The 21,381-nt window shown below is 36.2% G+C and overlaps 1 protein-coding gene and 1 non-coding gene across 2 annotated transcripts in view; one reads left to right on the top strand and one right to left on the bottom strand.

Annotated features, from left to right (window-relative positions):
• Window positions 1-21,381, top strand: part of GCC2 (GRIP and coiled-coil domain containing 2) — a 43,891-nt gene that overhangs the window by 18,047 nt on the left and 4,463 nt on the right. Inside the window, exons 11-22 of the mRNA XM_012807005.2 lie at window positions 768-955; window positions 1,259-1,363; window positions 1,775-1,937; window positions 2,371-2,471; window positions 2,568-2,645; window positions 3,250-3,387; window positions 4,360-4,481; window positions 5,639-5,815; window positions 9,032-9,249; window positions 10,855-11,049; window positions 12,460-12,599; window positions 16,009-16,210. Of these exons, the coding sequence (XP_012662459.2) occupies window positions 768-955; window positions 1,259-1,363; window positions 1,775-1,937; window positions 2,371-2,471; window positions 2,568-2,645; window positions 3,250-3,387; window positions 4,360-4,481; window positions 5,639-5,815; window positions 9,032-9,249; window positions 10,855-11,049; window positions 12,460-12,599; window positions 16,009-16,210 (1,827 nt within the window). The remainder of the gene's footprint in view (window positions 1-767; window positions 956-1,258; window positions 1,364-1,774; window positions 1,938-2,370; window positions 2,472-2,567; window positions 2,646-3,249; window positions 3,388-4,359; window positions 4,482-5,638; window positions 5,816-9,031; window positions 9,250-10,854; window positions 11,050-12,459; window positions 12,600-16,008; window positions 16,211-21,381) is intronic.
• LOC111726362 lies at window positions 17,526-17,632 on the bottom strand. The gene has a single exon (XR_002774156.1). It is a non-coding gene; the product is annotated as a U6 spliceosomal RNA (small nuclear RNA).

Here is a 21,381-nt window from a genome sequence, read left to right as displayed (position 1 = left end):
GCCCCATATGCCGGAGGGGATGGGTTCAAACCCAGCCCCAGCCAAAAACTGGAAAAAAAAAAAAAAAAGAAAAGAAAATTGTGATAAGTATATTTTAGGCCGGGTACGGTGGCTCATGCCTGTAATCCTAGTACTCTAGGAGGCCGAGGGAGGTGGGATCGCCAGAGCTCAAGAATTTGAGACAAACTTGAGCAAGAGTGAGACCAGAAAAAAACTAGCTGGGCATTGTGGTGTGTACCTGTAGTCCCAGCTACTCAGGAGACTAAGGCAAGAGGATCGCTGGAGCCCAAGGGTTTGAGGTTACTGTGAGCAATAATGCCACATCACTCTAGCACAGGCAACAGGGTGAGACCTGTCTCAAAAAAAGAAAGAAAATAAAAGAAAATTATAATAAGTACATTGTAATATCAGTACTTTTTCCATAAAAGATTAATAAATAGCCACAAACAGAATTTCTTCCTCCTCCCCCAGTCACCTGTTGAGAAAAGAATATAACAAAATAACTAGCAACTATCCTGTCTTATTACTCTAATCTCACTTCCCCTGGGTTTTTCGCTTGCTTTTTCGTTTATACTCTTTGCTGGTGCATCTAGTCTCTTACAAGGTTTGCCATATCAATATCACAGTGATAGTTTTTTAAACTCATTTTTAATTTAACATTCTGTGGAACTGATTTTTAAATCCTTGCTGTACGTACTATGCCAAATTATCATTAATGTATCTTTTTAGTTTTTTTCTCCTGTATTTACAGTAATGAATGTTTACAGTAATGAATCATTTGTCATTCCAGTGTGAAAAATTGAATTCTGATAATGAAGATCTCCTGGCTCGTATTGAGACATTACAGTCTAATGCCAAGTTATTAGAAGTACAGATTTTAGAAGTCCAGAGAGCCAAAGCAATGGTAGACAAAGAATTGGAAGCTGAAAAACTTCAGAAAGAACAGAAGATAAAGGTAAAAAGGATCCTGTGTGGGATCACTATATGAGATGTGATCACTACTATCACTACTATATAGTGATGTGTTTATCAAAATACTATTTAAATGAAGGAAATACTAAGAAGCAACATTTATGAGTAAAGAGTTCATTAACTCTTTACATATGCCAAGCTATGGTTTTGGTGTATATTTATCTTAAATATAGAAATACTACCAAAATGTTTGTATTTTAGTGTGTTCGATTTTATAGGCCCTTACAAATACAACCTTTTTAATGTGGATTGAGTTGTGGAAATTGATTTTTATTTTTAATTTTAGGAACATGCTAGTACTGTAAGTGAACTTGAAGAACTTCAGGTACAACTTCAGAAGGAAAAGAAACAGCTTCAGAAAACCATGCAAGAATTAGAGCTGGTTAAAAAGGTAAAAGTAAAACCCCCAGAATCAAAACTGGTATCAGTATTTGCATGTTAAACTATTCTATACACATTGAAAAGAAACATTTTTAAATGTTATTTGTGGTATTAAAATAATTCTTTATAAATTGTTAGCCTCAAAATATTAGAAATTTTACTTGTTTATGTAAGTACCTGTCTATTCAGAAGAAAGTAGGCTCACAAATTACAGGATTTTGATTTGATATTTTGTTTTCTGTCCGTTGTTGTCAAAGTTGAAATTTATATAATACTTAGAACTTTGGCAATTTTTCTCTGCTTTTTCAAAGATTAGGCTAAAAAAAAACCACTTAAGATACTGTGGCATCATTTTAGCAGTTTTATAAATGGAATTATATGAAATGGCATTGTGTAAATGTTTTATTTATAAAATGTGCAGGATGCCCAACAAACCACATTGATGAACATGGAAATAGCTGATTATGAACGTTTGATGAAAGAACTAAATCAAAAGTTAACTAATAAAAACAGCAAGATAGAAGACTTGGAGCAAGAAATAAAAATTCAAAAACAGAAACAAGAAACCTTACAAGAAGAAATAAGTAAGTTAAATAAAATTCGCTTGACCTTATGTTTATTTCATCATAACAGGGTAGTATTTATTTCACCAGTCTTTGCCAATCAGATGTTTAACACAATGCTAAATGTTAAGGTCCAGAAGGGATGCGAACCATTTGCCATTAAGATGTTTACAGTTCACATTCATTCACTTAAACATTTCTTAAATACTGTGGTGATTCCTGGTCTAGGTCAGGTAAGATTGCCTGTGTGTTGGTAATTGTTAAAGTTAGGGGACAGGTATTGTAGAGTTTGTTGTGCTAGTATCAATGCTGTCATATATGTTTGAAATACTTCATAACAAAAAGCTGAAAGTTTTCCTTAAAAGTAAATTGACACAGAATCATCATTCATATAGTTAAATTCACTCATAAAAATTGTTTCATCTCTTTCTTCTGAAATTATTTCTTACGCTAGCTTCACTACAGTCTTCAGTACAACAATATGAAGAAAAAAACACCAAAATCAAGCAGTTGCTTGTGAAAACCAAAAAAGAACTGGCAGATTCAAAGCAAGCAGTATGTTAATTTCCCAGTTTCACATTTTAGTACTTATTTCATAGTTTATTTATGAATAACTTTTTTTTTAACTTAACCAAGACTCTCATTCTGTAGGAAACTGATCACTTAATACTTCAAGCATCTTTAAAGGGTGAGCTGGAGGCAAGCCAACAACAAGTAGAACTCTATAAGGTAAGTTTCTTTTTACTTTTTAAGATTTAAAGAAATTTTCCGTTTAGAAGTAAGGTACCATTTAGGGATTTTTCTAATTATCCCATGAATATTTATCTTCTAAGGATATTTAGAAAATTCCTCAACCTGTTGAGGAAGTAGAATAAATCAAGTGTGGCATATAACTGAAATCTACCATTTACCTCAAGCTAGATTATATTCATTTATTTGAAAATCTGTAATATGCTATAAAAAATAAATATGCATCAGAACTTAGTGATATTACAGTCATAAGAAGTTTATAAAATGATTTTCTAAATTTGCTGTAAGTATATTTTACATATAATATCTTGAATTATTTAAATGTTAAATACGTAACCTAAAATATTCTTCATGATTTTTTTTTGGATGTTGGTTTACAAAAAGGTAAATTAACTTGTTTTAGTGAGAAAATGTTCTAGTCATACTGTCTCTACTCTTTCAATAATAACACATTAAAAAATTCCACTATTTAATTATGTCCCTTACATACACTTATGTTTCAAACCTCAAGTTTGAGTTTTAAGGAAAATCTCTTTAACCTGTATTCACTGATTTGCTCAACCTAAATTTAATTTGCCCCCAGATTCAGCTGGCTGAAATTACATCTGAGAAACACAAAATCCATGAGCACCTGAAGACCTCTGCAGAACAGCACCAGCGCACACTGAGCGCCTACCAGCAGAGAGTGACAATGCTGCAGGAGGAGAGCTGTGCTGCCAAGGTACATTCTTCACCAGCAGCTTTGGGAATTTTCCTGCTGGCCTTTTATTCTCCACTTTTAGTGGTTTGTAGTTAAGAGTACTTACTCATAGGTGAAAGCCTGGTTCGGCTCATCTGACTCTAACCCCATGCTGACCCAAACCATCACTTGGATCGCTTTTTTGCTAAAATGAAAACCATGAGCACATGTTTCCATTTCAACCTTATTATTTGTGTAAGAAAGTCACTTATTTGTAAAACCTATTTTTTTAATCAGAAAAGTGTTATAGTTTTTTCTGAGGGCGAAGTGATTATAAAATGATATCATAATAGCATGGCTAGAGGCCTGCAGAACAGGGAGGCACTGTCTAAAGAGCAATCTTGTCAAAAGTGTCATTGGAATCTACAGATCACTCAGGCAAACCTAGAACTTTACTTTTACCATCCTATTTTGAAAACCAAAGTTCAAGTAACTTAATCTCTTTGAATTAATTTTTTTCTTCTTTATAAAAAGAGGGGGTTATCATAAGTTAAAATCTTTATAAATTTCCAAAAGCACGTAATGCCATTATAAAATTTATGGGTAGTAAATTTATATCAGGGTAGAAAACATGATAAAAATATCACTTTTCAGAAAAAAATTACATGATTGAAAGGTTTTTAAAAAGTGAAAGACCTCCTGACATAAATGATAAATGTTCAAGGTGATATCTATTCTGATTACCCTGATTGTCCATTACCTATGTTGTGCACGAATCAGAATATCACATGTACCCAGTAAATATGTTCAATTATATGTCAAGAAAAAATTTTTTTTAAGTGCAAGGCCAACAGAATTATACTTTTCAGCAAAATTAATTAGGGGACTAAAAAGAATGTAGCCATTTTCCTCATTTTCAAAAACATGTTTTCATTGCAATCTATTAATATACTCTTAGAGAAAACAGGAGAATTGTATTAATAGACAATTTTTTCTCTGTTTTAATTGTTATAGGCAGAAAAAGCTGCTATAACCTCTGAATTTGAATGCTACAAAGTCCGAGTTCATAATGTTCTAAAACAACAGAGAAAGAAATCTGTGTCTCAGGCTGAAACTGAAGGAGCCAAACAAGAAAGGTAAAAATCTAAATTAAAAAAAAAAAAGAAAACATGCAGAGTTTTCTCCCTGCAGTGCAGATTCTCCACCAAGTAGACTGAATATCCTATTTTGATTTCTTTTAACCGTGGAATTTGACATATAATTAGCAATGAGAACAGACTTTCTTGTTTTCACCATGTCTCCAGGCAGTAGCAGAGAACACTATAAAAAGTACGGCTGCAAACTCTAAAGGACGCTAAAAGATGTTAAAGTGAACAGTAAGCCAGGATTTGGTGCTCTCTGAGATACAGGCTTAAAGGTCAATCTTGTCTTAGCAGGATCTTGTCATAGTAGAAACACAGGCATTAAAATTACATGACTAGTTTTCCCAATTTTGAAAATTTAGAAGTAAAAGAAAAAAATACTTCTTTAATATACTTAACTCACCGTTTAAGTGTTCATATGTTTCTACTACTTTTTGTTAAGGAATCTGTTATAAACTGAAATATTAAGAGATTATTTTTTCTCCAATAGCTCATTATAAAGCTAAAATTAAATGTCGATACATTGAATAAACTGTTACCATTTGCAAGAGCCATTTTTGATCATGCCTAAATTTGGGGTTTGAATTATTTGAATGTAAATGTCTTTATGTTCCTTCTACTTTCTTATAAATTAAATACATCTTTTTAAAAAGAAGCTGATAGTGTATTATACTAATTGTGGCAGATTTATGGATTTTAACTGTTTCCACTTCGTTTTTATTCTAGGTCCAAAAAGACTTCCTGCTTTTTTTCAGGGATTATCTTTCACTATAACTTGGTCTGACATACCATTCTCATAACAGTTAACTTAGAAGTATATGATTTTTTTATAAGCTAATGGCATAGTCCTATAACATAAAATAGGCTATTTCAATGCCACTTAATAGTCTACTCCATCTGAATAGGAAATTTTTTAACTTAAAGAGATTTTTTATAGATCTGTGGTACCAGAGGTTTAAAATCTGGCTATAACATCTCTTATATTTAATCCTAGCTTCTGAATTCTTCTGGTTAGTAAAGTTCCTTGAGATTTATCCATAATGATAACAAGAATATAAAATTGAAATATTAAATGTTTAAAATATATTTGAAACTGCAAAATCAGGTTAATGTCTTTCAAAAAATTTTCAAAGTGTTTATTTCTGTTTTAGGGAACATCTGGAAATGCTGATTGACCAACTAAAAATCAAATTACAAGATAGCCAAAATAACTTACAGATTAATGTATCTGAACTTCAAACATTACAGTCTGAACATGATACTCTGCTAGAAAGGCACAACAAGATGCTACAGGAAACTGTGTCCAAAGAGGCGGAACTCCGGGAAAAGTAAGATTGCCAGCAGCACTAACTATAGCAGGCAGCAAAGTATTTCTTAGTTGGAACTATTAATGTGTTGCTCCTTGGAATAAATACAGATTTGAAATAAGAAATAGAAACTTCTGCAGGCTTGGTAACTTTACTATCTGTACCTTAAAGCTTCCCCTTTGAATTGCTTTTGTAATTTGCATTTTTAAAAACAATGTTTATCTGCTCATCCAATACTCTGCCTCTTCCATTGCCTTCATGCCAGGATGTTTCTTTTAAAAAAACAAAACAACAACAAAAAAAATCTTGCTACCTTACAACCCAGGTGACATATTATTATAAGTACCTTTTTTTCTCTAGGAAAGCATTCAGTTATCTGCTGACTAAAAAAGAATACAAAACTTATCTTTGCAACTCTATCTTTAATTTGTCATATTTTGTTAATCACTATAATACCAAAAATAGACATTAGGAGAATTAGCAGAATAAATAGATTATTGTAAACAATAATCTTTGAACTCCTATGATAAAGAAAGTGGGTAGTAGTATTCTTAGACTGAAGAAAAGAATTCTTCATTGAGCATTTTTCATCACAGGTATTAAAAAAAACTTTTCACATCACAGATATGCTTATAATAATATACCTAATCTGATGCTAATCTGAAAAGGGCAGCATTTGGGTTTTCTTTGCTTATGCTATCTGGGTTTTTTTATTTTGTTTTTTGGTTTTGGTTTTGGTTTTTGGTTTCTGTTTGGTTTTTTCTGCAGTTTTTGGCTGGGGCTGGGTTTGAACCCGCCACCTCTGGCATATGGGGCCAGCACTCTACTCCTTTAAGCCACAGGTACCACTCTTGTTTTTTGTTTTTTTTAGAGACAGAGTTTCACTTTACTGCCGTCAGTAGAATGCTGTGGTGTCACAGCTTACAGCAACCTCCAACTCCTGGGCTTAGGCAATTCTTTTGCCTCAGCCTCCCGAGTAGCTGGGACTACAGGCGCCTGCCACAATGCCTGGCTATTTTTTGTTCAGTTTGACCCAGGCTGCGTTCGAACCTGCCACCCTCAGTATATGGGGACAGTGCCCTACTGACTGAGCCACCGGCGCCGCCCAAGCTTATGCTATTTGTTAACAGTGTAATTTACATGTTAATTATGTAAACCAGAACTTCAGGGAAGCTCTACCAATTTTCTAACTATTACCAGGGTTTTCCATGACATTAATTTATACATAATGATGCTCATGTGATACTTACATAAGAAATTTCCAACAGAAATTTATTTTTCATGCTAGAAACATTACTGCAAATTACATTTCTAACACAAAGTACAATTGATGCCTTTAAAGCAATTCCATCATTCAATAAATATACTTTGGACACATAATTGTCAGTCCCTCCACTAAATACTGGAAACTTTTCACAGCATTTTGAGCTATCTTTAGGAGTCTTTTTTCTTCTTTGAAAATATTAAAAACTAATAGTATTATTAGTGTCTATGCCCTTAGACTTTTCACTTATAGTCTCTGCTTTTTTAAGTGTTTTAACATTTATGCTTTTTCTGTATGAGATTGTAAAAATAACTCCAGGAGAATATGCTAATTAAGCCATCAGCATAGCCGTTCTGATTTCATATGGCATTTTCAAGCATCTAGTTCTCAAGTAGGTGAATTCAGAAATGTCATTGCTACTGCCTGAAAACTACAAACTTTACCTCTAAAATGTAACTTTTTCTCCCTTAGAAAACTTTTGTGACTGCCAATGATCCCTTGTTTACTTTCTTTGTAGATATTGTTTGAACAAAATGCTTATGAGTTCTCTAGACTCGTTAATCAATATGAACTTGGCAATTAGAATATCTTTTCTAAAATATATGGTATTTTTATTCATTTCTTCCTTCAGCTGCTAAATCCTGTTATAAACCTTATGTGACGTGCTTATGTGTAGTAGGTAGGAAAAAATAACTTGGAAAGGCACACACTATACTGTTAACAATGTTTACCCCTGGACTGGGGATGAAAGTGAGTAAAGAAAGGCTTTCACATTTTTCTCTACTTCTGAATTGTTTGGGTTTTTATGAGGGAGTAGATGTGGATCCCTTATGTAAAAGGGAGGGATCTACACCAAACATTTAAAAAATGAAAACTATAAGTAAGCCAATAAAAGTAGTGGTCCCTCGGGTGGTGCCTGTGGCTCAGTGAGTAGGGCACCGGCCCCATATACTGAGGGTGGCAGGTTCAAGCCCGGCCCCGGCCCAACTGCAACAAAAAATAGCCGGATGTTGTGGCAGGTGCTTGTGGTCCTAGCTACTTGGGAGGCCAAGACAAGAGAATCGCCTAAGCCCAGGAGTTTAAGGTTGCAGTGAGCTGTGACGCAGCAGCACTCTACCAAGGACAATAAAGTGAGACTCTGTCTCAAAAAAAAAAAAAAATTAGTGGTCCCTCAATAGTAGATCCACTGGCTAATTTCAGGCTGACTACATAAAAATCACATTGAAAACTGCTGGCAGTAAGTTCTAGGACCACACTGGAGGTTCTGGTTCATTGGGTATAGCATCAAAACAAGATGTGTGTGTTTTCAACAAGGTACTCCAGCAATTCTGATATACAGAATTTGGTTTTGGTTTTTGGTTTCTGTTTGGTTTTTTCTGCAGTTTTTGGCTGGGGCTGGGTTTGAACCCGCCACCTCTGGCATATGGGGCCAGCACTCTACTCCTTTAAGCCACAGGTACCACTCTTGTTTTTTGTTTTTTTTAGAGACAGAGTTTCACTTTACTGCCCTCAGTAGAATGCTGTGGTGTCACAGCTTACAGCAACCTCCAACTCCTGAAAACCAAGTATACCTATTTGTTTCATGTTCAGTTAAAAATGCGTATTTTCCTTTAAAGTATTTTTTTGAATCGAAATAAAATGATTTTTTTCATATTTTCAGAGTAAAATTAATTTATACTATAAATATAGTCCTATTTTCTGATGAACCACAAAGTCTGAAAAACACAATAGTTTCTCAACTGAAGTTCTTCATCTGAAATGTGGGACACAGAAAATGATTTGAACCAAATGATAACTGGTATCAGTTCTCCCTAAGTTGTTACACAGCTAGTACATTATAGATACTTAAGAGAGAAATGATTCATACATTCAGTAGATGCCTTCTCATTCTCTTGCAGAACCCAATTGAGAAAGCCTAGTCAACACGTAAAGCTGAAAGATCTTATGTGAACTCAGTTCCTCTCATCTTTCAGGTTGTGTTCAATACAGTCAGAGAACATGACGTTGAAGTCTGAACATGCACAGACTGTGAGTCAACTAACGTCACAGAACGAGGTCCTTCAGAACAGCTTCCGAGATCAAGTGCGGCATCTGCAGGAAGAGCACAGAAAGACGGTGGAGACTTTACAGCAGCAGCTCTCCAAGGTGGAGGCACAGCTCTTCCAGCTGAAGAATGAACCTCCCACAAGAAGTATGTATGTACCCAAGGAAGTATGTGTTTTCGTGTATTTATGTCACTTGAATCCATTCTGCACAAATACTTAAGAAAGGAGAAAATTTACTAGGTGACAGCCAATGTCAGTTCTGTGATAATGAATTTTGGATTTGCTTACTAGGAAGATATTTGAACCATTTCAACCCTTCTTTATTATGCTTAGAGAAGCCTATACATGTGTAACCTCTGAGAATACTGATTTTCATTTATTACCTTTCATGGAAAGGAGTATTTCTTTTTCTCTAACTTAAACATACTCTGTCATTTTCATCACATATGTCCAAATTCTAGTATTCACTACACCTGTTTGGTGTTCTCCATTGTTAATCATCAAATGTATCTATTTTTTAAATTGGAAACAATAAAGATTGAGCAAAGGACTTTAGAAGCACTCAAGCAATACTAAACTTGTAGACACAGCTTCAGCTTCTTCTCTTCCAAATGTCTAACTAGTTGAAATTTAGTTCAACTACATCCAATATCTTCCATTCTACTTCCAAGAAAAGATGAGACAGTGTCAGCCATGACAGTGATGTATTTTAGTTGTAAGTTGATAGTGTTTTGTTTCATATGAAAAATATTGTCACTAGAGCATTGACAGCTACAGGTCACTTGTTGGGTCAGAAACCAACTTCAGAAAAATTTAACATATACTGAGAATCAATAAAGTAATTAATCAGCCAAGGACAAACAGGTTATACACAAAATTGTAATCTAGGAATCAACAGTAGAATAAGCAATTAGGAAATTATCAGAAACCCAGCAAAATGCTCCAGAAAGGGCAGCTAAGGCTAATAAGATTTGAAAGAGCAGAGGAGGCAACTTTATGGAATAAAAAGTAAATGAAATTTGAAGTTAAAAAATATGGTTGGAATTCTGGTATCTAACTCAGCTCATGACTTTGGGTAAAGTCATTATATGTCTCTGAATTTCAGATTGCTTGGAGTCAATAAACTAATGTATTTGAAAGTATCTTAAAAGCTTTACAGTTCTATGCAAGTGTTCATTATGAGTGTAGAGGAAAGCCTTCTCCAGGCAATGTAATTGATTAGTTCCCCCACATTGGATTTTGTGTCTCAGTGCTAGGTGTGAGTGGCAACCTTAGGAACCAGCAGAGATGAGGGTGTAAGGTCAATGATGAGAACGTGTGCAAGCAGACTTTATTTAGCAAGCGTGCTGTATCTGATTGTATGCAGCAATCTGAAGTACTAAATCCACAAAAATATCTAAAATCTACTTTTTCATTTCTACCAGTGTTTAGTAGTAGGGTGGCCCACTACCCTATATTAATAAAAATAAGTAGTGCTCTCACGAGCTTTGTGTTTCTTTAGCAGTTTATCTTAGATAGCTAATAGCAATTTATAGCTTCTACTGAAATGACTAATGTGGTTAAAAGTTCAATGACTAATTATAAGAGCTGTTTTAGCAATTCTTTCTTTATATATGATTCATTAATGGTCTTCTGATTATTTTCCCTACGCTGTCATTTGACGTTTTAATTTTACTGTGTATCTCTGTTAAGGAGGAATCCATCAGTTTTGAACTATCTCACACTTACCCATTAAAAAAAAAATTTAACAGGCCCAGCTTCTTCCCACCAACCTATGAAGAACCTTCGAGACAGAAGAAATGCAGACCTCCCTCTTCTTGACATGCACACTGTGACCCGGGAGGAGGGGGAAGGGATGGAGACAACTGACACTGAGTCTGTGTCTTCCTCCAGCACACACACGCAGTCTTTAGAGCAGCTGCTTAACTCTTCGGAGACTAAGTTTGGTATGTTACTTTGCCTTTGTTGTTTCTTTTTACAAGGCTTTCTCACAAAACACAAAACGTTTTTCTTATTTAACTTTATTTTCTTAATTGAGAGAAATTTCCAAGTTAAATATGCTTTTATTAGCCACTCCAGTAAAATTGTTTCACTATCCTATCACCTTTTGAAATAGAAAGATTGTGAAAACAAATCATTTTTGAAATAAAATGTTAGCTCTCCCTAGTCTTGAATGAGAAATAGGTGGTTGGAAGATCTGTGGTGGTACAGAGCATAGGATAAACTATTCTCTCACCCTATCAAGAACTGGCTATATCTACTTACTCCTCTTGATGAAGTAATGCTAAATTTGCCCTTATAAATATGGTAAAGTTTTGGCATTCTTTATTGTTACCTGTAATGACTATTACTGGTCATGATTCAGAGAGAATCTACCTGATAGCTTCATGAAGTTTCAGGATTACCTGGAATAAAGGCCATCTGTATTCATGATCACTGCCCATGTGGGGTGGAGACTGCAAGCTGTGGCTCCTTCAGGCAAAGTTAATGGTGGTGACAAAGAGGCATCATGGTAGAGTGGTGGTAGAATCCAGAATCAGACTTGGCTTTGTGATTTTTGCCAAAATTTTGTGACCACTCAATCTGTTCCTTCATCTATAAATTTTGAATAATGATACCCACCAGATAAAAGATTCTTAAGAGGGTCCATGACATGTGACCAGTAAATGTTAATACTTCCCTCACATACAAGTGAAATGACATAAGTTCTTAGAATATTAACAGATGGGAAGAGGATGTATAAAATGAATCCAACGAAATAGTATAAAAATGGAGTTGTGATGTATGTCAGAAATGGGGCTTGCATTTGGTTAGAGTATGTGCCTTACAACAGAGATAATACTGTCTGTTTTTTTCTTTTGTTTTGTTTTGTTTTTTGAGACAGAGTCTGACTCTGTTGCCCAGGCTAGAGTGCCATGGCTTTAGCCTAGCTCACAGCAACTTCAAGCAAACTCCTGAGTTCAAGCAACCCTCTTGCCTCAGACTCCAGAGTAGCTGGGACTACAGGTGTCTTTCACAACACCCAGCTAATTGTTGTATTTTTTATAGGATGGGGGCTCACTCTTGCTTAGGCTGGTCTCGAACTCCTTTGCTCAAGTGACTCTCCCACCTCAGCCTCCTAGAGTGCTAGGATTCCAGGCATGAGCCACAATGCCTGACCCAGATATTGTCTCATTTGAATCGCATTCAACACGTAACCCTTTGCGGCATGTTGAATAGATGAATTGCAAAGAGTTTTGATGAAACCTATGTAATATTATAGAGTAAGATATTTGTATTTAGATGTATTTCTTATTTAGAATCTTTATCTTTAATCTCTGACTTTGAAAATTACTTCTTGGAACAACATCTTTCAGAGCCTCCTTTATGGCATGCTGAATTTACCAAAGAAGAATTGGTTCAAAAGCTCAGTTCCACCACAAAAAGTGCAGATCACGTAAACAGCCTGCTGAGGGAAACGGAAGCGACCAATGCAATCCTTATGGAACAAATTAAGGTGAGGCCAAAAACTCTGATCACCTTAGAGACTACCAATTGGTTTTCTTTTCTTTTCTTTTTTCTTTTTTTAGGCAGAGTCTCACTCTGTCACTCTGAGTAGAGTGCCATGGCATCGGCCTAGCTCACAGCAATATCAGACTCCTGGCCTCAAGCAATCCTTTTGCCTTAGCCTCCCAAGTAGCTGGGAATACAAGCACCTGCCACAACACCCAACTAGTTTTTCTATTTTTAATAGAGATGGGGTCTCACTCTTGCTCAGGCTGGTCTCAAACTCCTGAGCTCTAGCAGTCCCCCACCTCAGCCTTCCAGAACACTAAGGTTATGGGTGTGAGCCACTGTACCCAGCCCCAGTTGGTTTTCTTTTTTTTTTTTTTTTAAGACAGAGTCTCACTATGTTGCCCTCAGTACTGAATGCTGTGGCATTGCAGTTCACAGTAACCTTAAACTCTTGGACTTAAGAGATTCTCTCACCTCAGCTTCCCAAGTAGATGAGATTATAGGCGCCCACCACAGCACTTGGCTATATTTTTGCTGCAGTTGTCACTGTTGTCTCACAGCCCTGAGCTGGGTTCCAACCCGCCTGCCTCGGTATATGTGGCTGGCACCCAAACCACTGAGTACGGGCACTGAGCCCCCAGTTGGTTTCCTTGACCCTCCATACATATGCACTAAAGTTTAAAAATTCACATTTCCAATGCATCTATAACATCTTGATTCTTTATATTAGATTCCTGGCAGTGAGAAATAATTGCTTTGGTTCATACCCAGCCCTGACCAAAAGCGACCAAAAAAAAAAAAATTTTATATATATATATATATCTGACCTTGGGGGAGAGGCCAGAGCAAGAAATCTAGATAACAGGTAAAGTTGCCTAGAAGACTTTGAGAGAACAGGGAGCCTCCTTTGTCAGCTGCACGCTGCATAGCTAGTGCTGCCCACAGCCAGCCTCCACTCTGATTTTCCTCCCCATATTGCACATTGCAGCCTATGTTGACATTTATTCTAAACCTCCCCTCAAATCTTGACTCTCAGTGTTAAAATTGAATACAATATTGTTGAGCTCCTGTCATTTAAAAAATGCCTTCAAGTTACTCAGCAGGATAGTGACACATGAAAACTCAGTAAAATACAGAGCTGTTCTGAAATACCAGTATTTGCTACTGTAAAGTTCTCTTATGCTGTTTCCACTATTCAAGGCAACAATGTTACCAATGGGCTCATCTAAAAAAAAAAAAAAAATACAAAGATAGGGTTAGTTCTTTGACTCCGTAATTCACTGGCTGGAAGACCTCAGAAGCAAGTCACTTCATGTGTCTGAACCTTGGTTTCCTCAATTGTAAAAAAAAAAAATGGAGCAGATTAAACAGCCTATAAAAGCTACTTCCACCTGTAACACTCCAGGATTCAATTCTTCCACTCATGTATAAATGGTCCTCGAACACTCATGCTCATTCGTTGTTCACAGCCTTTTATGAGACAGAGCAGGAAAGGGAGAGTTCAGATTTGGGCAGTAAATAGGTCAAAGACCACAGTGGGTACAAAGACATTTTCAGGGTTTTTCATCACTGGTCACCTATTCTAAAAAAGCAGACACCCTAAAACTTAGGACACTTTTAGCTTCCAAAGAAGTGGGACAAAATGGAAGAGAAGTGCTTGATATTCTCTTGCATTTTTTATTCAAAATCTCTTTTGCTGAGATTTGCTCTGAAATCTTTTCTGCGATCAGATTGACTCCCACTCCCAGTGCTGAGAATATCTGTGTCTTCAGAACCAACTAATTCAGCAAAGACATGAGATATAACTCATTTCATAAAGACATGGGACAAAGCCACACATTTGTTGATTATGAGAAGGGTTTTGTTGCAACAGTGAAACCCAGCCAGCTAGATGAATGTACTGTGTGTCACTGCAAATATTTTGTGGTCATGAGATTTAATTTCAACACTGAGTTATCAGTTACACCCTAAACTGTAATACTTTTTACTACTTTGATAAAAGTAAAACAGGTTTCTTTATCTGTTTTACCTAAATTCTTTACTGTAAGTTTAATTTCTTTGCCTTCACTGAATAATAAAGTTTTTTATTTATTTCAAAAAAAAAGAAAAGAAATAATTGCTTTTATGTCCATTATGTAAAGACTATTTAACTCTCACTTTTTCTAAGAAACCATAATAGATTTAGAAATTAGAGAGATGTTCACAAATCATCATTCAGTACACACTTAAATAGAACTTAAATGGGTCCTTCAGTTCTTAAGATAAACAGTGGAGCATTACTAATTCAAACCATTCATCTGATGTTTATGCCACTGAATCATTTAACACTGTTCATAGGTAGAGACGGCAAAGTGGACAGACACCAGCAGCATCTAGGAATATTGTGAAGCAGTTGAGCATTAGTCAAGTGAGACATTTTCACTGTGGCTCACTGATATTTCTCCTGCTGAATTATTCAGTTATTCAGAGTAACTTGTGTATATCATGACATCCCACCACTTGAGCATGCATCCTGTAAAATAACATTTCCCACTAGTCAAAAGATTGTCACATTTAACAAATCACTAAGTAGTCCAGTGAACCTAAGTGACTTATTTAAGTGTTATATTTCCACAAATACATAGTCTCTTACATAACTTCTTAGTCTTTTTTTTAATTGACATTTTTTAAATAACCCTAGGTTTTAGGACAAAGTTGGCTAACTCTTGGGTTGACCTGAAATAATGAAAATAAACCAAAAGCTACAGCTCTGTTTAGACTCAGAAATCTTCCTCAAAGACTTTAATGTGCTATTACCTTTTTCATGTCATCCTTTGCCCCATTTTTCTGATAGTATTGTATATTGTCTTACATTTCTCAGTTTTAACTGTATTCTGAACTCACTTTTTGTTTTGCATAAGTGCTGTTCATTGTGGACATCTTAACTGCCTGGGCTCTGGGTGTAGGGGCTAGTGGAGGCTGCAGATGTTCACTTCAGCCATTGTCAGATTCATTCCTGCTCCTCACAGTGTCTTGTTATCCCAGAGACCCTGAACCCCACTGGCTGAGTTTCTATAGAGAGTAGAAGGCAGAGGGAGCACCATGGTACCAACCTATAGCCCCAGTTGCTTCTTATGTAAACTTCCATCAGTCCCAGACCTTTCAACCCCAATTTCCACCCTGCCCTTAGCTTCTGAGTCAGGAACTAATTGGCATTTACATAGCATGCATCCTTTTCACTTGTCAGTGGTACTTGGTAAGGTGCTGGATTGAGTCATTTCCACTTCTTCATCTGCTTCCCAGCTTCTTTATTATTTGCATGGGGAGACAGCAGTTTCAGGAGAAAGAGAGGGAAAAGGCATGTGTTCAGCTGGCCATATTTAACCATAAGCTCTTAAAACCTATTTTTAATTGATTTCTCCTAACACCAGCTTCTCAAAAATGAAATAAGAAGACTGGAAAGAAATCAAGAGCGAGAAAAGTCTGTAGCTAGCCTGGAATACTTGAAGAATGTCTTGCTACAGTTCATCTTCCTGAAACCAGGTAGTGAAAGAGAGAGGCTTCTTCCTGTGATTGATACAATGTTGCAGCTCAGCCCTGAAGAAAAGGGAAAACTTGCTGCAATTGCTCAAGGTAGGTGAAAGAGTCTTACAACTTCTCTTTTATATCTTAAACTGAATGTTGGCCTTCTGGCTGAGCATTTGTGTGTGCTTACAATCTTTTCTCTGACACTACAGCTTTTAAAATTATAACTTTTAAATTTTATTCATTAAGCTTGGTTCTGTTGTATATGTTAGCTGTAACTAGATTTGAAAAACTGACTTTTTAACATCTGGGGGCAACTATAATACATTATGTAATTTTAACATTCAGCAAAATATCATAATTTTAACATGTATTGGCTTATTCCTTTCCTGCCTCGCCCTTTCGCCCCTTCACAGACAATCTAGGAATAAGGGAATCATGTAGCCCAACATAGCCCATATACAGCATTCCAGTACCCAGACAAATAACGCTGTCCTGTTTTTAGTGTTTAGATTTTCATGTCAAATAGATTTAATGCAGTGACACCATAAACTCCTTTGAAATGCTTCACATATAGCTGCTTAGTTCCCTAATTTTGGATTATATCTTAAGAATCATGGTTTCATTTTTGTTTTAGTTTTAAACATTTTTATTGTAGACATTTTTAAGCATACAGGGAAAGTACTGCAGCATCCCTTGTAGCTAACAGCTATCATCTCTACTAGTTTTCACCTCACGAGCAATCTTTTGTCAGGGAGCTAGAGATTTTAAAGCAAATCCCATATATCATTTCATTTTCTAAGTGATTATCAGCGTTTATTGGATTTCTCTGTCATCTATGCCTATTTCATGGTTTTTGTGCCTAGATTATCACAAATGCCTCTTTACAATAGCCCAAACAGTATATTTCATTTGGTTAATGTTGCTTAAACTTAGTTTTGTTGGGTTGGGTTGGGTTTTTGTTTGTTTTGTTTTTTAGCTGTAACAATTCCGTGTTCCTTTTTTAAATACATCATTTATTAATTGAAGAAATTGGTCATTTGTCCTATAGCAGTCCTATATTCTTGGTTTGGTACTTAAAGGTAGCAATGAACTTGTTCCAAGTGCTTATAAATAGGAAGTTAGATCTTTTATTAGATCCAGATATGACCTGGCCAGATGGGCAGGAAAATATCTTGTAGGTGGTATTGTGTGCTTTCTAAGACATCAGTAGACGCAGAATGTCTGGATGACTGACCTCATCTTCTTGCTGCTCTTTAACATGTTTCTCCTTCCCCTATAACTCCTAACTAAACGGATAGATTTAAAGTCATCCTCAAAATTGAGCAGGTATCAGAATCAGTTGGTCATTAAAACTCCATCAAAACTCCCAGTTTCTGACCCAAGATTTTGTATTCTTTTTGTGTGTGTGTGTGGTTTGCTGAGAAATATGAAATGCTTCACGAATTTGCATGTCATCCTTGCACAGGGGCCATGCTAATCATCTCTGTATCGTTCCAATTTTAGTATATGTGCTGCCGAAGCGAGCACGGATTTTGTATTTTTTGCAATTAGATACTGATACTCCTGGTCTAGGGGCCCATACCTGGAGCACTCCTGATCTAGAGGACTGATAAGATTCAGGCTTAATTTCTTTGCAGAAATATTTCCTAAGTATAATAGTATTGATAGTTTCTTTGAATCTGTTTTCTTACAGTACATCTTTGTAATGATGAAAGAAAAACGTTTTCAATACTAATGATAATCTCAATTTTGCAAACTATGGGTACATTCCCATAACCACAATAGCATTTTTGTTACAAGATTCAAAATAATATATACATTTTTAGTAATAAATTATTCTATATTATTAATTTGCTTTATATACTATTTTAATTGTATCAAGACTAGACCCTTTTTATCATTGTAAAATTAACCAGAACTTTAATAAAATGCATATTTTTTTAAAGTGTAGCTTTGCACAGAGAATAGTGATATGATTTCTAAATGTGTATCATGTCTCTTTTAAAACCCTAGCATGTTTAATGTAGATGTTGCTAACACCCAGGGGGCTCCTATAAGCTGAGGATCCATTGATTGAAAGGTCTAAAATACTAACCTAAAGTATATCAATAACAGAGAAATTTTTAAATAATTTCATAAAGGATATACATATATTATATAGAAGTTCATAAGAAACTCAGAACTCTGATACATGGTTTTTATACATCCTGTAAACATACAGGAAAACTACACTTACTTAAATAAGTTTGATTTTTAAAGTTATTTACATCTTGCCACTTACCCATGTGAGTAAATAAAAGAGAATTTATAAAAACTGAAAATTACGATGGTTAGAGGCAGATTTAGATACGGCTTAAGAGAGAATATAAACTAGAAGATAGGTCAGAAGTAATTATGCAGAATTGAGCATGGAAAAACAAAAGATGAAAGAAATAGAAAAGTGAGCAAAAGATACAGAGGATAGAATGAAGGCATCAAACATATATTTACTAATTGAAGGTATAAAGAGGGGAAAGAATGGGGCAGAGATAATACATGAAAAGAATGGCTGAAAATCTTATAAAACAATGAAGTATATCCATCCCCAGATTAAGAAAACCAAAATCTCAAGCAGGATAAAAGCAAAAACAAAGAAATCTACCTCTTTTCACATAAAGTGAAACTTTCCCCCAAAAAACAAGACAAATTTCAAAAGGAGCCAGGAGAAGAAGACACATAGCTTCACCTTTGAAAGAGTAACAGATTGACAATCGAATTCTTAACATCACTGGTATAAGATTATCTGCACCATGCTGAAAAAAGTAACTGTCAGTCTTATATAAATATTTTTCAAGATCTTTCTGACAAGTTCATGAGAAACCCAGAATATGCAGAGGACAGACTGAGAGTGAACAAACAGAAACTAAGAATTTGCCTCCATTGGAAATTCTCACAATGTACTTAAGGCAAAAGGAAAATTTCCGAGGAAGAAGGTATGAGGTACAAGAAGGAAAAACATGCAGAAGAAACTTGTTGCCATCTTACAGATAGGAGCTCAAGACCTTAACACCAGGGACATTGCATTACCAGGGCCCTGAAGAGAATAACCAATGTTGCACAGATGTTGCCAGAAGAGAGAACCTGAGAGCCACTCTTTCTAGCACTGGAGGGGACAGGGCCATCAGAGCAAACAACAAGTACCTCTTGCCTCCTATGTCCTTGGAAGCAGTGTTTACGTTTCTGATTTTGCATAAAGTTCATAACAGTAATTTTTATTCAGGTTCCTACCCATTAGTGAATAGTGAAATTAATTTAGTGGATCACATCCAAAATATTTTTTTAAATGAAAAGGAAAAGTCAAACATCAGAATATGTCGAATCTAGGGAGAGTAAGAATTGTTTCTTGAAACTCTGGGTATAAGGCATCAGTGTGGGTATCTAGTCACACTGTATGAGATCCTGATGTAAAATGTTTTCTTGCTGGGGGGTTGGGCGTATTTGTGAAATATTAGTTTAGGGAATAAAATAGGTTACCCAACTCTGATCAGCAACATCAAACTCCTTATAATAAACACGTATTATTAGCCCAACTTCAATTTCAAACAGGTGTCATGAGCTGCTCAGGGCAGCCTGTCAGTTCTTTGTGTAAGGTGGAATGCAGCAGTGGTCCCCAGACAAGTAACATCAAGGAGACACTGCTGAGAAGTATTGCTTGTTCCTCTGCTTGCATCACAAATGTTCACTCACCCTGTGCCCTGCCTGTTAAATCTCAGCACAGTTCACATTTGGGTGTCTCTTTTCTATCTGAGATAGAACTTTTTCTCCCCAGATAAGTTAGCCACATAGTACACATACTTCTCTAGGCAAAATTAGAATCTCTGCTTTGCTGCTCAAGAGCTAGAAGTTGCTTCTCTATGTCTTCTTTACTCCCAAACCAGTTCACAGTTCACAGAGCTGGATACTTTCCCATAATGTACACAATACACATACCACAGTCTGTGAGTCTTTAGAAGTAAATAAAGTGAAAAAAGGCCAACAACCCAATAGGAAAATAGGCCAAGCGTGCCATAAACTTTTTGATCATCTCCAGACTGGCAGGAAGAGAATGCTCACATTCCCACTGCAAGTGCTTGATTTGATTTTCAGAGGACTTAGAACATGATCAAAAGAGAATAACCTCTCAGTGCAGGAGCAATGCACCCTGGCTCAACACAACTTTTCTCTTGGTCCTTGTTAAGCTAAAGAGGTAAATTACCTGCCAGGAATGTTGTCAACACAATACAGTTTCTTTCTATCTGAGATAGAACTTTTGCTCCCCAGATAAGTTACCTACACAGAACATACATTTCTCTATACAAAATTAGAATCTCAACTTTGCTACTCAAGCAAGGACTAGAAGTTGCTTCTCTACGTTTTCTTTACTCCCAAACTAAGTCACAGTTCACAGAACAGGATACTTTCCCATAATGTACAGGATCCTGCCAGGATACATCACAAGACTGAGTATGGCATTTATTCCATATGAACATAGGACAGTCTGCATTTCAGTTTAAGGCAATTGTCTGGTTCTCTTTATTCTTGGGAGCAAAGCTCCTCTCTCAGAACACCTAATCAGTGTCCAGTTGTCCATCTCTTAATGACGTCTCTTCCTCTAGCTTCCTAGAGGCTCTTCATGCAGATTGTGGAAGACAGACTTCTAGAAAGTCTTTGCCTTCATGATTTGCTCCTTCAGAAATACATTCCTTTATATAATCCTCTCCCCTTGAGGGCCAGTAGACTGAGCTACTGAGTTGTTTTTAACCAGCGGACTACAACAAGGTGGTAGGTTACAAGGGATTATGAGTTAATGTCTTGCTAGCAGACTCTCTCTCTGCCTTCTCTGTTTGTACACTTTGATGAAGCAAGCTGCCATATAAGAGAGGCCCATGTGGTGAAGAACCACGGCTGTCCTTAACCAATAGGAAGCAAGAACTGAGGCTATCAGTTCAGCAGCCTGAAGGAACCAAATTCTGCAAACTACCACATGAGTTTGGAAGCAGATCTTTCTCTATTCCAGCCTTCAGATGAGATCCCAACCTGCCAATATCTTGATTGCAGCCCTGTGAGATTACCCTGAAACAGAACCATTCTTTTTTGGGGGGACAGTCTCACTATGTCACCCTCTGTAGAGTGCTTTGGCATCACAGCTCACAGCAACCTCAAACTCTTGGGCTTAAGGGAGTCTCTTGCCTCAGCCCCTAAAGTAGCTGGGACTACAGGCACCTACCACAATGCCCAGCTATTTTTTTTTTTTTTTT

The sequence above is a fragment of the Otolemur garnettii genome, unplaced genomic scaffold, assembly GCF_000181295.1.
Source record: "Otolemur garnettii isolate 467f Iridium unplaced genomic scaffold, OtoGar3 scaffold00062, whole genome shotgun sequence".
Taxonomy (NCBI): domain Eukaryota; kingdom Metazoa; phylum Chordata; class Mammalia; order Primates; family Galagidae; genus Otolemur; species Otolemur garnettii.
The sequence above is the reverse complement of the archived record's forward strand: the minus strand, read 5'-3'. Positions and strand labels throughout refer to the sequence as shown.